This window comes from Falco peregrinus, chromosome 8, assembly GCF_023634155.1.
Source record: "Falco peregrinus isolate bFalPer1 chromosome 8, bFalPer1.pri, whole genome shotgun sequence".
NCBI lineage: Eukaryota > Metazoa > Chordata > Aves > Falconiformes > Falconidae > Falco > Falco peregrinus.
Genome location: NC_073728.1, coordinates 13,713,319 through 13,732,182, shown reverse-complemented (window position 1 = coordinate 13,732,182; position 18,864 = coordinate 13,713,319). Strand labels below are relative to the sequence as shown.

General features: G+C 37.8%; 1 protein-coding gene across 6 annotated transcripts in view; it reads left to right on the top strand.

The window, feature by feature from the left end:
* CALCRL (calcitonin receptor like receptor) overlaps positions 1-9,132 on the top strand; it is a 68,376-nt gene extending 59,244 nt beyond the window's left edge. For all 6 annotated transcript variants that reach the window (XM_027786211.2, XM_055812274.1, XM_027786213.2 and 3 more), the window contains one exon: positions 5,321-9,132. In XM_027786211.2, coding sequence (XP_027642012.1) covers positions 5,321-5,542 — 222 coding nt within the window. In that variant the 3' untranslated portion in view covers positions 5,543-9,132. The remainder of the gene's footprint in view (positions 1-5,320) is intronic.
* The last annotated feature ends 9,732 nt before the right edge of the window (positions 9,133-18,864 follow it).

Sequence of the window (18,864 nt, the reverse complement as noted above, 5' to 3'; positions counted from 1 at the left end):
ATATATATACACACAAATTCATGAACATGGCTGTTGCTTGCAAAAGAACCAACAACTTCAAAAATTAACTGGTAGTTTTCCAACACATTTGGCAGAGGAACAATTACAATCCTACACTTATTCCTACACGTCTGTCTGTTCTACATTTAGTGCAGTTGCAGTGTATGGCTGTAAACAGATGTGTGGGAGTAACCAGATGTTTTCATGTGCCTGAACCCCTAGTTTCTTTTATGGGATATTATAAAATTCAGTGTGCTTATATAAGGTTATTGAACAGTAATATTTACTTATAGGTAAGTATTTGTCTAATACTAGAATTGATTCATGCAGATCACCCTTCCTTCTCTTCCTAAGTCCAAAGCTGACTGAATCACAATGAAACTGCTATGGGGTTTCAAGGTTTTCCCCATACCACACACACCCCTCCACCCCCTGAATTGCATGAGTCTTGATTTTTTTTATTTTTTTTTTTGTCAAGAAGGCAGAAAAGATGAAAATGGGCTTTCTCACAGTTCTGTGGGCATGGGGCAGTGTTTTTGATCTGATTTTAATGTAAAGTAGATCCAGGTTCAAGTCTCTGTTTATATATTTGATTCAAAGCAGAACACGCCATTAAGCATTCTGGATCTGATTTGATCACTTGCCCATATTCAGTATTGAAATTTCACGTACTCCTTTCCTTCCAAATTTTATAGTTTAGAATGCCTTCTAAAAACAGATATTTGGAAAAACTTTAACAAAGAATTGGTTATGCTCCAGTAAAAAATTGGGGTGGGGGTGGGGGGAACCTTGAAATCTCTGCAGTTTGTATGAAACAACATTGTCCACTGCTCAGTTCTGTCTTTTAACCCTTGTGAATCTTGTGAGGCTACTTTATTACTTAAACAAGTTGAAACCTTAATTTAAATTTATGATATAATCAGTAAGAATTTCAGCTGTTAATATTCCATTGTTACAAACTCATATTTTTACATGGTCTCTTCTGCTGTGTAAGAAAAGCAAACCTGAGTCACTGCACTAGTTCAGTATCCTAAATTCAGCGATAAACTTGATCACAACTCCTAGAAGTGGTAACAGATGAATCACTTCTTGAACGTCTGCCAGCATGATAATGTTAGAAGGAGGAGGATTTAGCCATTTTAACATTTATTAATTTAGGCATTTAACTTTTAGACCCTTTGTCAGTTAAACATACATGTCTGTATTTGCTCTCTATATAGTCAAAATTTATGCTTTTTAAAGCAGTTTTGGGTTCAGTGCTTCAATTACTACTATTCACTTATTATTTTTTTATTATTATTAATTACACCTTCTTCAAGAAGGGACTTACTGCTTTATAAACAACTGTATTAGTAAGGAAATCCATGGGGAGAACGACAATGTAGTTAGGAAAAAAGTCTGCACAGGAAAAAAAGTGTTTCCTTTGTCTTCTAAAGGATTCTGCTGCTGCATGTGAGCCTGCAGGCACATGTGTGTTCTGCTGCCTTTATAGTCTCTTGCTGTCAGACAGCCTCTTGCCTGAACAAAGCCTGTGTCTGTGGCTTAGCTGTGTGTACCAGATGCTGCTTTATCACCACCTGTCAGAGCAACACCTCGTTGGAGGCTGTACAAAATGGGAGGCATGAGAGTGGTGGTAATGCTTGTCTGCAGCAAGTCTGCGGCTTAAAGGTGAACATTGATACTGAAATAAACATTTGGAGTGACAGTGGGGCAAAGATCTTCCAATGGCGTATTAGCAATTAAAGGTGCCAAGAGCACTAATTTCTTTCTTTCTATATCTTTACATTTCCCAACTGCTACTGTACGTTCTAATGTTTTCTGTATCAAATATCAGGAGTCAAACCCTGTTCAAGTGGTGGTTTGCAGGCCAACTCTGGCCAAAAGATGAAAGAAAGTGGCCTGCTAGTGGAGAGCTCTAGTGAAGAGAAACTAAGAAATGTATGAAAAATAGCTGGTATGTATGTCCTGCTGATTGTAGACAAGGAACATAGATTCATAGAATCACAGAATCATTTAGGTTGGAAGAGATCTTTAAGATCTCCAAACTTCTTGAGCAGCACACCAGGGATGGTCTGTCAAATCCAGTTTTACCATGCACTGCAGCAGTTTCTCACAAGTCTCCTACAGACAAGGGCATAGATGCAAACCCTTCATCTTTACCTTCTGTGGCAGGGCTTCCCTAAGGACACTTAGATTCTGCTTATGGCCCACACAGTAAGATGCTTCTCAACTACCTAACCATATTTTCTGGTTTGAGCTGGTCTAGAGCGGCCTTTGGGGTGGTACAGGCAGAGGAGATGCTTGTCCCAGATCTCTGATAAATCAGTAGAAAGATTCCTACTGAGCTATTAATAACCTACATGATACTTGTAAGTGATAATATTGTGATATTGTGATATTAGTGACCTACATGATACTTGTAAGCTTCGTGGGGTTTGGCTTTTTTTCTTTCTTTCCACTGGTCTATAGAAATGTTGCAGTGAAGATCTGCAGGATTATACAATGTTTATTAACCGGTGAGGGTGTGCTGTGTGGTTTTTTGGGTTTCCCCCCGCTCCTTGGCTACTGAACTGTTAATCTGTGTTATACTGAACATCAAGCTACTAGTATGTTAAAGGGCTGATTGGAAGGAGCCCTTCATGAAAACTCATCAAAAAGAGCCATTACTAACTAATAAGGTGAGCAAGCAAGAATGTTCCAGCTGGAACTAGCATCTCTATTAAATGACTAAGGAATAAAATTATATTTATTACATTATTTTCTTTCATTAAATGCACTGCTTAATATCCTTTCTTATAACAACATAAGAAAGTGCTACCCCTCTTGAGCTGAATTTACATCTCTGTGCAACTGCTCAAAGCTGAGGAAAGAGGGAAAAACATTCTGTTTGCACTTATTGGGAAAAATTAGTTGCCTCGTAGATTTTCCCCATCTTCTTCTATACATGATTGCTCGGACTGTTTTGAGATGACTGAAAGACTAATAATAAAGGAAAGGATGTAACACTACAAGAATAGATATGTAGCAGGACAGAGGTGAATTACTGATTCAGCAGTAACAGAAAGGCTTTGGGAAACATGCCAGAAATACACGGCTTAGTTAGAAAGGCACGGAGCGAGCTTGATGGGCACTGGGGCGGGCGTAGAGGAAACACTGTTTGCCCATGCAGGAAGCACTATTTATAGCCATCTGTCACCGGCCAGGCCATGAGCTAAACAGCCTGTTTTCACCCCATAAGTAGCCCACAGGCACTTGTCTTGCAGGGATACTGATGGCTGGCTTGAGCTAAGGGGACTGGTATCCTTTAGGACTGGTTTACAAATGTTATTAACAATTGAAAATAAGACAAACAAACAAGCATTACTGAAGCAACCAGGAGGAAGTGTGGGAGAGGACCTGAGTGTAAGGCTTTTTTGCAGATTGGCGAGTCCTGGTTTATTTACCAGCTCTGCCAATAGACTTCTTTGACCTTGGTTAAGCTATTTAGGTGCAGTTGCTGATGTTTTCCCCATCTGGTCTTGGTCTAAAGTGAAAATTGCTCAATATGTAATTTTGTGTGTGTGTTTGTGTGTAATAGAACATTAATCTCATTTAGGTAATTGACTATGGAAAGGAGAACAAATGGAACATAGTTTAGTGATGTGCATGGATTGATTGATAATATTTGAAAGTAAATTCCAAGCTTCCTTCTTGGAGAAGCTGGAATTTTGAATCTGCCTTTTCTTTTGGCTTTATGAGGGATTACAGGAAATGGATGCAACTTGTATGAAGATTTAAGGCTCTATATATCGCTACGCAATACAAATTAATTAATCAAAAACTTCCTGTGATGAAACAAGAATGCTTTGTTTAGAATCAGAAGAAATACAGATTTTTGATATGAAGAGCTGTAAGATCTGATTACTCAGCATTTGTAGACTGGTGTTGAGGTGCTTTGAGTGGATGGGAATGGCTTTGAGTGGTAAAAGAGCATCTCCTCTGTCCTAGAATACTAACTTCTTCTGTTACTCAGTTGATATTTCTTCCCTTACCCTTTTACATTTCCTTTGGAAGGATTTTGAGAAATATGAAGTTCTCCTTTAAACAGAGGATTCTGATATCAGACTGCAGGAAGTCTAAAAATTACATCCCTTTTCTTCTATTTATTTTTATTTTTTGTAATTAAAGCCAGAGTAAAATTAGACAAAAGAAGCCATTGTGTTAGGGAAATGTAAAGCAAACACAAAAGAAATCCTGAAGACCCATGGAAAATACTAAAAATATTTACCCACAATATCAACACTTAACTGGGGGAATCACGGTCCACTGTTGAGTTCTTTTTTGTGTAACTAAGTGAAATGAAGGTCATGCCTTGTGAGTGAGGCCTGTGACTTGGGGTGCGCTGCTGAGTGTGTGTGAGTGTCATTGTCCCACCAGCATTTCCTGAAGGCCTGTGCCTTCCTAATCAAGGCAGGAATACTTTGTGTACGAAGTTTGGCAGAAATAAAATATTCAGGATCTGTGGGTACTTTTTTTTTTAAACAGGAAAAAAAATCTCTTGAAAAAGCAACAACAAAAGCTATTCCCGTTCTTAGCATTCCCCACTTGGCACCTTCACTGAAAGACTAACTCCGTGTGCATTTCATGAATGTGACACTTCATCAATCAAATACGTACAGGTGTTTAACCATATTGTAGGAGAGGAAGGCTACGATAAACATGACATCCTTTCAGTGGAGACATGTAAACCAGCTGGGGCCTTCAGCTGTTTCATCAGCTTTTTTTTTACACCCTGATAGAAATACGGATTTCAGGAAATGTTCTTCTATAAATTTGAATATGGTATGGTCAGAAATTAAGAAAAGCTTTCTTGTGCCAGAACCATAGCAAACGTAAATTATGGAGTGTTGAGGCCATAAGAATTTACAGCTGCTGAGGATGTGGCCTTCTGAATATGAGTGTGAATAGAAATGACCTTTTTCACCTGTAAATCTGATCTGTCCATACTGGGGTTCAGTCTGCAGGGGAGAAAGCAGAAAATTGTGTTGCTGCTCTTTCTACTGCAATTTGTACTTTTCCTGAGCGACTAGTACACTACGATTGTAAAATGTAATTGTTTCACACCAAATTTGCTGAAGAATAGTGCCTGCTTCAATTGTAAATCTTTTGGAACATCTCATGTGACAGATCAGATGTTGCTATGCCCATTTTCCAGGTTTACTGAGCCTTACTACCCCATTTGCTTAGACACGTGTTATGGGAACTCACGCATCAAAGAATGAAGTCCAACGGCATCTTTCCAAGTGTTTTATACGCATTTCTTTTTTGTTTTCTGTCATAGGTCCAAGCTGTTTTAAGAAGACACTGGAATCAATACAAAATCCAATTTGAGCACAGCTTCAGCCACTCAGATGCTACACGCACTGCTTCCTACACCGTGTCATCGATCAGTGATGTTCAAGGCTATAGCTACAATCACGACTGCACCAGTGAACATTTAAATGGGAAGGGCTACCACGACATGGAGAGTGTTGTTTTAAAAACTGAAAAGCTGTACGGTTGACTGCCAAAGGCTCAGCATATGCCAGGGTGGTTACCCTTGTGGACTCCAAGTCTGATGGAATGACTTCACGGCCAGAATATTTTACCTAACTTGGGATATGTTATTTTCCTGAATGATGCAAACTAAGACAACACATTTTTCGTACGTATGTATATATATGCATATATACATATGTTTGTGTTTCTGTGTATCTATATAGTATGGACATCTGTACATATATATAGCTATATATGTATGTGCATTTATATAAGGATACAAACTTTGCCTTTTCAGTTTCTACTGTGTAGACAAAGTTGGCAATTTTTTGTACAAAGGGAATCAATGAAGGATTTCTTATTTTGTTGGAAGCTTGTATAAGACTGTGTTGTGTTGAAGCCACTTCATTTGCCTATAGAATCTTAGATTGTAAATACCATACTGTATTGTCTTAATTCAACCTAAAACCAAACAGAGGAAAACTGTTAAAGCAGGTGCAATAACAGCAATGCATTGCCCCCGCTAATTTTGTGTCCAACATTTAACTGCCAGAAAAGCCCATCGGGTAAGTCTGAGGTAACAGATTTAAAGATATTGATGGTTTGGTTTGGCCAGTTTGTTTTTTCCACTATTTTAAGTCAAGCATAGAGACACCAGTGCAAGCTTGAGACTCTACTTACTTCTCTACTGCAATGTAATATTTTACAACAAGCTTTGAACAATGTTATTTAAACTATTTTTGCATATGCAAGAGTGTCTCCTCCTCCTCAAAGTTTCTTATTGGCTTTAACACAGACGAGATCAATGAGACCTTACTGCCAGAAAGAAAAGCAGGAACTTGTACAACTGTAACCCCTTCCAGACACTAATACGCAATTGAAGCTGATGGAACTTCACTGTGTGCTTAAGGAATTTACCCCACTGGAAAAGATCATGTACATTATTTTCTTGTAGTCATGTTGTTTTATTTTTAAGTATTTCCCTGGCCATATGCTTGATAATTTATTCCTTCATTCTTGGGGCACAGTCTTGATTAATTTTGTGGCTTTTTCTTGTCCAAGGGAAGCAGGCAAGACTGAACACAGTGCAAATGACACACTACCTTTAAAGCTAGGGTATGAGATTCAGACTAATCAAGCAAGCTAATGTTAGTCATTATCACTATTTGGAAAATCCAATATAAAGTCTGTCTTATTCTCAATCCATAATGCTTAGAACCTTTTAAAATATTTTTTTGGAGTGCTTGATTCTGAATGTCTCTCTCAGTTACTTAGAACAGTATTTTATAAGTTGTTTCTTTGGTTCTACTGGTGAACATGAAAATGAGGACATTGTCTTGGAAGGTCTTGGGAAAATGTCTTTACAGCAATCTGGTTTTGTAAATCTTTATTCTTTAAAGAAATAGTATTTTTCTTAATTCAAATGACAAAAATGCTCAAGAATGAGGACAAGTCTGAGGTGAGTTTAGAAAAGTCTTGCTGAAAATCACAAAATAGAAAGATGTTTTATTGGTTTATTTTGCAAAGTCGTCTACTTCAGCTGGGGAAAATCCACAATGAAGTAGAAGAAAAGTAGATGCTGGAGTTGACAGGCTACTACGCTAATGTATATCTGGGGCTTGTAAGCCAGTCAAAAAAAAAAAGTTCTTTCTGAGACCACTTCAGTTTTAAATACTTAATTTTGTATATGAACAACTTGATTTTCATATTTAAACATTTTTGTCTGTAGCCTTTCTATAAGCTTCATTAGCATCTAGTTAACTTGCTGTCACAGCGTTTATTAGTTTGTGACTTCATAAGACTTTAAATGCTTTGTGTTTAGGAGAAAAACAATAGGAGGATGTGGTAAGTTCACGCCATTTGCACCTTTCCATGGTTTTTTTTACAGTTCCTATGTCTGGAGTTTGAATTTAGAAAGTGTTTTATTAATGATTCAGTTTCATGAGATGGAAACTTAGCTAGGATGCACAAATCAAGATTTCCGTTCTTCTGCAAGGCTGTCTGGTTGGTTGATGGGAATGATTTGGAAATCAGTCGGATTCTGTACTTTGGAATAGTGTGATATCTGGCAATCAGATGTCACAATCTCTTAAATTGTTAGAATACAGTAACGGTATCTGCTACAACATGATTAGAGGTTACTTACAACTCTGCTTGCTGATCTATGTAGTGTTACTTAAAATCTGTGTGATGTTCTGAAAATATTAGCAGTTCAGAAAAATCCCTGCTCTGGTATAGCAGCTTTACACTTGGGGGACCAGATTATCGACTGCTTACAATTTTGTCTTGAGTTCCATTTAGAGAATCAATGGGTACCAGCTGAGAATCAAAGCCCAGGCCGATACCTGTCCATTTAAAAAGTGCTTTGAAGTCCTTTATGGCACGTATCAGATAGTTCTTTCAATGGTACCTAGTGGGGTTTTGTAATTGAAAGATATGTGACTGTTTAGAGTGTGATAGAATATTAGATTTTGAATTAAGCTTCCTTCTCAGCTAGGCAGTTCAAATTTAATAGCCTAGAAATTTTTATCATTTAATGCAAAGTACTAGTTGCTAATTTCTCCTCCTCTGATAGAGGAACTTGTGATGGTTATTTAGGAGGGAAAATTGTTTCTCTACAGAAAACATTCTACTTCTAGGTGGACTATTACAGCATGCATCTAGGCACATGTCTGTCTTCACTTTGGAAAAGAAACACACATCCAGCTGGATGTGCAAGAAAATGCTTGTGGCTGTGGAGGGTTACACGGCACAGGAGAACTACATCTCCACCCCCCCACCCCCTGAGGTTAACTAGCCTATTTCGTTTTGCCTTGGAAAATATAAATTCCCTCTTTTGTCTTCCTACCTCACCTTTTTCAGTTCCTACACAACCAAGAGAAGGGTCTGCTTCTTAAAATGTTTTTCTGCCACCATAAATTAAAATTAAGTCCTTATGCTGATTTCTCATGGCTTATTTTCTACCTTACAGAATGTTGTAGTCCTGATCTGTATTCTCTGGGATGGAAGTAAACTCTGTTTTGGTGGGGTAGTGGGGCTGTGAAATTTCTTTGAACATGCAAACAGTTACGTGTTATTATTTCTTCTTTATTTTTTTGTTATTTAGTGAAGATTTATTGTATCAATCTACAGGGGCTACAGAAATGCTTGTCTTGTATTTGGTATCTGTAATAACAGCATGTTAGTATTCTATGAGAGGGAATGTCTATTTTTAATGCTACTGTCTTCAATTAATAAAACGCTCCATTGCAGGGTCCCCTCAGTTTTTTATTTGTTTGTTTAATGTTAACTAGCATTTATGCAATATATTTTTTCATTGTGGTGATCTACTAGAGTATTTGGCTGTAGAAATGTTGCAACACTTACTTCTTTTCATGTCACGAAACATTTGGGCTGGAAACCAGGCAACGTTTAAGTATTGTACTATGTAAATAAGATAAATAGAAGCTATAGCATTGTATTTATTGCTTACACTAAGAATGAAATGGAAAAAATGTGAAGTTATTTTTTGGTTGTGCTTTATTTTCACTTTGTTCATATGGATCATTACACATTTTAATTGCTGAAAGAAGTATTATGTTTATGTTTGAGATCAATAAAATATTACTACATTTATTCAGAACTCTTGTGCTGTAATATGGAAATAACAAAGCTCATCTAGACTAGGCTTCCAGAGATGGCTTAGCTGTGTGTTAATTAAATGCTAACCCAGGGAGAAAGTCATTACATACAGTTCTTAACAATTACTCAGTGTTTAAGTGTTTGTTTATTTAATACTTACATTTTTAATGCAGTGTAAAGTAAAGTGTTGCATTTCTGGAGGAAGCTTGCGTAGATGACTTAATATAAGATGGCTGTGCTTAAATTTTTTTACTCAAAAGCTTCATATTCCTACTTATTGTCTCCTGAATCTGTCGTTTAATAAAAAGTCATTAAAACTTCCTTAGGTTAAGGCGGCAGATTTTCTGTTCCACCATGAGCTGGCAGAAGAGTAGAGGCTGAGGTAAATGTTTCTATCTTCTTCATTTCATCAGGCTAGGTGGAGTTCCTCTCAACATGGTGTTCAACCAAATCTCAACCAAAGACACTTACTTACCTGTGCAGAACCTACAAAGCAAAGCAATAGAAAAAATGAGTGAGATTTCCCCCCAGCGCCCTTGTTAGAAGTGGTGGTATCTGCACAAAAGCTATGAATGACAGGTATGTTTTAAACCTGTAAAATTGAGTCTGTTCTATCTGACTTTAGAGAGGTGCTGACCAGCATGTAGTTGTTAAACTTTTGAAGGCATCACCTGATGATCAAACCACTCTAATATAGGTAAGGGAAGTGCCAAAATACAGGGGCACTTAATCCACAACTTAGATTATCGCTCACCCACCTTGCACTTCAGTGTGGGCACCAGCCACAGCAATACAAGCAGGAAGCAGTTCTAGTGGGCAAGTGTTTTACTCGTAGTTACAGCGGGCCAACTCAGGTCTCCTACACTGTTGCAGGTTTAAGTTCCGTAAGCTAGCTGGGTTAAGTGTGCTTCTACCTACAGTGATGACAGGGGAGATACAGGCATTGGTTTTCAAGTGCAATCTGCAGAAATTCTGTTTAACTTGCTCAGCCATCCAAAACTCAGAAGGTGCTCTTTTTTTGTACGCCTTTGAGCAAATCCCACCAAATTTAGAGCTGGACGGCTTACCTGCTTCTAGAGTGAAACATAACATGTCAATTTTTTTTAACTCATTTGAATGAGTTTCTACCACAGCTGCTAAAAAATGTGGCAAAAATACTTTAGAATAACTTATAACCTGTCTGTGTTGTTTTTCATCGCAGACTGCTGCTCCTAGACTTCCATGTCTGGGTGAACTGAAGGTATGGATCAGAGCTCAGGAAGTGCCAGCAAACTCCTCTCCTTCAGCAGACTTTTATTAAAAGGCATACAGAATATCGCCATCTAGAATTGTTCAAAGTCTTAGGTAAGCAAACATAGCTCTTTGCTGTTAGCCAGCTTATAGCCAAGAAAAGCAGTTCCATGCTGCACTTGGCCTGAATTTCCTCATTTCAGACATTTGGTTCACAAATGAGCACAGATTATGATTGTTTACAGGTTCCTGGTGATAAAAGATTGAAAGCTAAGAGTGCAAAAATCCGCGGAACTAACACTTGGATTGCTATTCAAGGCCTTGATATAGTAAGAGTTGCTACAGCCCTGCAGCCTTATTTCCAAATGGGAAGTAATATAACTCAGAGCAGATAGAAATGCAGCTAGAAATCTTACCTTAATTTATAATTAAATTTCAGGTCTGTTGATCTATGATACAATAGTTTTAACTAGAATAAGCTATGACTGACCAGTTCAATTATTTTTATATACTTCTAAGTTGCATAAATCACTTCGATGTATATTATAAACCAAAAGAGCAAATATGTGCTGGTAAGTACACTGCACTTTATGTTCTTTTTTTGAAATCTAAAGTTTTTCAAATGCTTTAGTAAGTAGTAGTAAGAATTCATACCTCATTGTCCATGCGAAAAAACTGAAAGAGAGTTTAAGTGGTTTAGCCAGTGATAATGTTGGGACGTAGCCTGTGTCCAACAGATGGATTAAAGTTGTGTTTAGGACATGGAATGATGGAGGACCTCAGCTATTTGGCAGCTCAGGGCGGGGAAAGGATAAAAAGCAAGAAGCTATTTTTTTCCTGTATTTACATTCTGGGGAAAATGAAAGTATGAGAGTGAATAAGTACTCAAACAGAAGAATAAATAAATGGGTTATTACCCTTTTTAAAAAAAACAATAAGATTACAGAGCTTAAGGGATATATGGGGTGGTACTTTTAGGAGACAAAGAAAATAATAGAAAGGAGAATATCTTTGCACACAGAGCTGTAACCACTCTAGAAGACAGCAGAGGGTTCATTCACAGTTTAGAAGGGAAGATATGTACAAACAACAGATTGGTGACTGACTAAAAAAAAAAACAAAACACTCAAAATAATGTGGAAATTGAATTAGGGAAGGCTGTATTGGACTCAATTGCTTAGCTTACCTCTGTTTATTTCTTGGCAAGCTAAAGAACAGTATTTTTTAAAACCTTTAAAAAAGATATTGAAATAGTCTGTTTGTTTACTTCAAGTAAGACAGAATCCTTTTGAGGCTGGATGTCAGCAAAGGATGTGTAGTAGTGGTTGAGGGTGGAGGAGGAACAGGAAGAAATCATTGTCCCAGGCCTTTAAAACAATTTCACTCTGACATCTCATTTCAGCTAACGTATATAAGCAACCTGAGCTAAAGACATGTACTCAAGAAAAAACGAAAATAAGACTGCCTAATTAAGTAAAGCAGGATTTGAACACACAGGGATCTTAATACTGGGTCCTAATACTACTGTGTGTATGACACGCATATTTAAAGTATGCTAATGTCCAATCAAAAATGCACAATCTCCCAGCTCCCATTCCTGACTTTTGAACAGGAGCCTGCAATTTTGTTAATCTCTAGTTCCTTGTCCTGAATGTCAGTCAACGGCAATTGTTACAGACTTTACTAATACTAATCTATGTCTAGTATTCCAGCTAAGCGTATGGCTTACTATTTTCTACCAATATCTACTAATAACACTTACTGCTTATCGGTGGTACAGACTGTCTGTAGCTGCATATCCAGAGTTCAAACTGTTAAATTTAACAATTATTTTATACCTTTATATAAGTAACTACAGAGAAAAAGAAGTAAAGCCAATCCGCCAATAACATTTTGTTCTTATGCCCAGCAGCAGAAAAGTAACATGAATGATACCTACACTAGCATTTGCAATTGGAGTATACGTGCCTAAAAGGATGTAAACACTGTATTTTGTTCCTGAAAGAAAAACAAAACATAGCACCTTAACCTCTATAGATGAGTAAACAGTAATTCTTACAATTTATACATAATTTTAAAAGAGGAAATATTCTTTCAACAAAAGTAGCCTTGTAATAATTAGTAACACCAACAAATACACTAGAAAATAAAGGGAAAAAAACCAAACCAAAACCCCTAACCGATTTCATCTCACCCATTGCCACAGAATACCATTCCACTCTCTGCAAGATATGAAGATTACATCCTTTGAAAATACTCCAAGTGCTCTACTAGTATTCCTGCAGGGTCTTGTCTGGCAGTCACCACTGAAGTTTTAGCTTTTTATAGTTAACTGATTCTAATAAAAATTCACTTTGAACTACTGGGCCAAATATTTGTGCACCAAAGCAAACAAGTCCCATTATTAACTATTGCACACTGAAGATAAATTAACAGAATTAAAGTAACAATTAAAATTAAACCCCCAGCAAACAAGAGTAAGCTTTTTTGTAGCTAGTGTTGACTACAGTGTGGGCTCTTTGTTCACGGAGAGTCATTGCTAACTTTTTGAGGAAGGACAAGCTGAAAGTAAGTGCAAAACTCTGCATCATGTCACATTTTGTTTGGTGCAACAATTTGTGTTCATACCCATACTTGAAATGAGAATAGGCGAGTGGGGGACGGGGCAAGCAGGTGGATGTGCCGACACACGCATTCCACAGTCCACAGGCATGTGGCTGCTATGAGGGTTATGCAGAGCTGCAATGCCAGCTATTACACCAGCCCAGACGCAATGAATAGAGAGTTCGGGAACCCTTTAGGAGCAGCAGGATAATTCTCACTTATGTTAAAATAGCAATAACACACAAAATACACTTAACTCACAAGCACACCCAGGTCTGGACACAAAAACCTTAGAAAAAAAACAGTTAACCTTTTCCAAATCTCACAGAAAAGCCTGAGTAAGCTCTATTTTTTACATATGCTACTTCTATAAATAATAATCAATGAACAAAGCAAAAGATTTTCCCCTGTCACTCCATCCTTACACAGTGCAACCGTTCTCTTTTTCAGGAGCCTGTCTTTAAACTGTAACAAGAGCCTGACTAGAAGTTCAGAGCTGACAGCCCCCTGTTTATAATTAGAATTATTATCTATCACTCTGCAGCTGTATATTTTTAATAACTTTTAAAACACACTGCCTAAATGAAGAATTTATATTCATCCACATGGAGTTTGTGCTTCATTTGGGACAAAAGACATACAGGATTATTTTAGAAATTAAACTCAGCTTTATCACTACCTAAAATTAAAAAACTTACACTATTTTGCAACTAAAACTCCTAATGATTATTTCAAAGTTTTCTTCCTCTCAACAAAACTCACCACTTACTAAATAAAAACTGTTACAAAGGAAAAAATCTTCTAATCAGTGCTAACTCGCATAAAGCTTCATACATTGCTTTATGTGAATTTAATAGACTGTAAGTACAAGAAAAGTCAAAACCTGTAAACCAGGTTGTCTGAAAAAGTGCTTACACATCATTGTTAATTCCTGATCTAAGACAATCAAGCTTTTCTGGAAATTCAGGTTGCATAACCAGTGACAAACCAAAAAATGCCACAAAAGAAAAAAAGAGGTGAACAAGGGATGCTGGGTTCCCTGGTGCTGTCTGCTTAAAGCAAGTTCTAATGGCAAATACAGTCACGTGGGATGCAGGTAATCTACACGGAGTTTTTCACTCTGCAGGAGCTAGAGTTGACCAGGAGTGCAAACTGCCTGCTTCTTAGTGGAAGGTAACAACGGTCCCTTCTCTCTGACCTAGAAGAGCATAGTCTTTTATGCAGAGAAAAATGGTTCGAAGTTGCCAGTGGGCCTATGACCAGTTTGAGGCAGAATTTAGGAATGAATCCTGAAGTTCTACAGCAAATATATACTTAAGAACAGCACAGATCATAACAGTAGAAAATAAGCTTGCATACAAGTATGTATTTGTTTAGTTTCTTACCTTGATATTTGCAAATGAAACCTGACAACTGGGGCCTGTAGCAGAGAAAGTGCTTCTGAAGGTCCTCTGTGCATTGGATAGGGATCGCTGCTAAGCTGGTGGTGGCTTTGACACAGTGCAATAAAGTCCATGATCATCAGGTCTGTTCCTTCTGAAAGGCAGTCACAGATTGTTGCTCCACGTTGTGAGTGTCCACTGTACATGCCATAGCTTCACATATAAATATATAAGAAAACAAATTATTGATCAGTAGGGAACAACAGTCTTTTGATGTTACAAAAAGTGTATTGCATTGATCAGAAATACCCATCAAAGAGTTTTGTTATTTTAGATTTGATAAACTGATAAAACCAGTGCTGAGTATATTGGATTTAAAGTAAAGAAAAAAAAAAAAGCGGAATTAGCTATTTTGTGCCTGTGTGTTACTGAAAGGTTTAAAATCAGAGTATTCTTACCTTTCATACCACATACTCGTAGACTTACACAAACACTAATGACTTTGTCCCCTAAATTCCACTGGATGTAAGACCTTAAACATCAGTGGAGAGCTAGGAACACAAATACTCAATCACATTTTACTTGGCTAACCTTGAATATGAGCCAAATACGTGCATTTAACAGAGTGCTCAAAAGCGCATTTGGCTGGGTTTCCCGGAAGGATCTGTGGCCATATATTCCACAGAATAATGTCCATAGCCCAGTTTGTTTCAGTTACTCACAAGAGACTCCCATCCTGTGATTCCCAATAGACTCCAGGAGCTGTCTTCAAGCACTCCTTCTGGCACACTTTGGGCAGATGGTTACAGTAGGAGTTTCCTTGTTCAAGGGTCTCTTTCAATATTCTGTGGGCAGATAACCCCCATGGGTACTTCAGAATCTGCAACAAAAACAAAATTCACAGCAAGAGATTTTAGATTACTTGAAAAATCACAATAAAATTGCATTACTGTTCTGTGGTTTTAATGCAGCACAGCGATACTGCCTTGGTTTTAATCTTCACAACTCTCTTACAAAAAGCATCTTAGTTTACCATATTTGTGATACACTTTGTCCCGATGATGCAATGGACTAACTCCAAGAATTAAAAAAACTTAGAATATAAATTCCTTCAAAATCTCTGTAGCAAATGGTAAAACTAATTCAATTTCAGATAATTCAGATTTGAGTCCTGGCCCAAAGAGTCCTTTCCAGTCCAGGTCTGTATTTGCTAAGAGGTGCTTTCTTTTTGACAGGTTTTCACTTTCATTTAAAGCTAATCACATCTTTTTTCCTATTTTTCCCCCACAGGGACTTGTTTATAACAGTCAGGAGTGCTGTAAATAGCCTGCTATAGTCATAATTAAAAAGCTGATTAAAATGATCTGTAATTGAAATATAAGAAATTGTAAACAAAGAAAGTTGACTCAGGAAGCGCTTTCACAGAAGAAAGAAAAATATTGAAAGCAAAAATGGAAACAAGTTAGCACCAGTATTCTGGATCGGTGTTTATGTTGCAGACAATGGAAAAAAGATTTTTTAAAAAGTAATGTGGCATTTTTTTAGAAATAAGAGCACTTATTAAAGTGGTAAAATGCATTTTCTATGTAAGTTCTATCAAAATATTCTGAGTTTTACACCTTACACTCTTTTCCCACCACCTCAGACCTCAGCACTTCACTAGCACTGGCATGATTGGTTTTGTAATTCTTCCAAATAAAAACCTCCCCTCATTTCTCAGTATTCACCAAAGACCAACCCCCCAGTGCTCTCCATATCCCTGCAAGATACTTTCCCTTCCACCAGCTGTCTCCAGAGCTCTTGGGAACAGGAGGCAATACTGCTCCAGACTAGCACCTTTTTCCCAACCCTGCTAGCTGCGTTGGGACCACAGGAGGAGCGCAACAGGCCAGTCACTAGCACTCACTGGCGTTCCCTTTCAGTTGAGGTACACTTGGCACAGGAATGAAGGAAGCAAAGCCTCAAAGAGTCTTTAACTCACACCCATTTCCTCGGTAAAGTCGTTCTGGCACTGGGGAATAACTGGCGTTGTGCCTTCCTGCAAGGAAGAATGCACTGAGCTGGTTTTCTGGCTGTACTCTCCTCGCTGTGCCGTGGAATCTCTGGCCTTCTCCTCAATCACTCCTTGTTTATGCCTTTGTAATGCTGTTGAAACAACTGAAAGGAGAAGGAATCCCCATCAGTTTCCACACGCAGCAGCAGCTTTAGACAGATCTAAGAATTCATCATATTTCTAGTCCAGCAGAAGCATAAAACAATAAAGCATAGCATTTCTAAACGTATGTAGACCATACAAACACTGCAAGCCAGCGGCAATACTGCAAATAGACAAAGACGATATCAGCATGTGAAGCCTGTAGAGTGGCGCTACCAAAAAAACCACACACCAACCCAAACCCCACAAAACTTGTAGAGACATGGACTGTCAGTGCTTTAAGAACTCCAAACAGAGTCTCTTTTCTATCATTGCAAAAGAACTGTACTTTATTCTAAGAACAATTCCACATCCCTCTATTTACAGACGTTCCCCACTTGCTTTGCAGGCACATACAAGCTGATGAGAGGAAAGGGTAAAAGCAAGCCCAAGCCTTGTTCCATTAGCATCAGTGGGCACAGCCCACTGCTGCTTGAGAGAAATGGTAGGGTAGCAACTTTACACCTTCTGTTTCTCCTTTTCCTTTCTTAACTTCCCTGGGCCCCTCTTTTATTCACAACATAATATCATCTGGCTTTAGCTCAGCAATTCTACATGGTGAACTCCTCAGCCATCCAGCCCAGTTCCCTACAATGGGTGCCAAGATAAAGAAATCATTCCTGTTTCTGGTAAAGCAATATTTACTGTTGAAGGTATTTACCGTAGAGTTCAAATACTATCTCCTGTTTCTAGACTAGATAAGAAAGTTCCCATAGACTTAAGTAAAGCAGTTTAAATAATATGTCTAGACCAACTTAACTGTCTAGAAGTGAGCATGATCTTTTTAAAGGTTGAAAATACTTTCTTTTTTAATAATGTCTTCTTTGGTTGCAGCTGAAAACAATATATAAATATAATGAGAATGACTAGTCTAGCGATGGTTCACTTTGAACCGTAACTAACTAAATGGTACAGAACTAACATGAGATTGGATTAAATACATGTGGATATGCATCATTAAAAAAAAAATAATCAAGTTTGTCCTGCTTGCTTCCACCAAACCCTTGAATTAGTATTGCAGTCACATTTAGAACTCAGCAGCACCTATGCAGTCTACCCATGGAACATCTTTTTAGTGTGTTCCATTCACCAACTTCTTAACAACCACTGTAAGACCATAGATTTCAACTAACGCACTCGACTGCATTTGACCAGTTGACCCCATAGCCTCTGTGTTCATCCTAACTTTCCTACAGGTTCTGCACTCTTTCTTTGAAGCCCTACACCTTTCTTTCAAAGCATTTATTTGCAGTAGCCCCTGAAAGTTTATGACCTACATGCAGGAAAAACATCAGATTTAAAATCTGACAATAGGGGTGTGTCCCCTAGTCAAGTACGTGATAGTTGTCTGTACATACTCAAGGACAGACTGTGTGTTTAGCAAAATATGCTTAAAGAATCATGGTTTTCTTTGAGTCACAAATAATTGATGTTCGCTGGAGAATGAGTTACCACGAAAGAAGAAAATATGTTCTGAATTACATTAAAATACACAATGGAAAATCAAATTAACAGTGCTTTCAGAAAACTCTTAACACCCAAATTATTACCTTTCGCAGGCCTATTGTATTATGTTTCCAGGCCCACACTGAACTGAAAGATGTGATGTATTAAAATCACTGTATGTACATCTGGCTTCAGGGTGCAACTGGAAAGAACAGAGGAGTACCTGGCAAAAATGGGTTCCACTATTGCTAAAATTAGAGGGCTTTTATCACTGCTGCCTCACTGCAAACTTCTTCAGGATGCTGTAGGGAATCTCCTTTTCTGGACGCAGTGTGTCTTTGAACAGTCCAGATAATGTACTGCTGCTTGATAATTACAGGTCCAAGACTATGCTTCATTGCATAAGAGTGATGTTTAAATTTAAAGGATGATCCTGGCAGATATTACTGTATCATCATCTTCATACTCTATTTTTCAAACAATGCAGCTCAAGGGACATACTAAAGATACATGGAACATGATTCAGTATGTTCTTCTGAATGCAGAGAACGGCCAGACAGACTTCTGATGTATAGTATTGCCTTTCAGTATAAATAGCTGCTTAAAAACAGAACATGAGATCCCCTCATTAATAAGACTGTGTGAGCAGCATGTTCTCATTTCAGTGATGACAGAAAGTACAATTTAGCAAAAAAAGATCTTGCTTCTCCCCACTTGCTTTGAACTTGTCATTTTATTTTTGCTAGCTTTCTTCATCATCTGTAAACACTTAGCATGGCCATGTGATAGGGAATTACAGTATTATATTCCCTCCAACTATGTGTCACTAAAATTATTCCACTTTGCTTTGCAATTCAAAGTCAATTTATC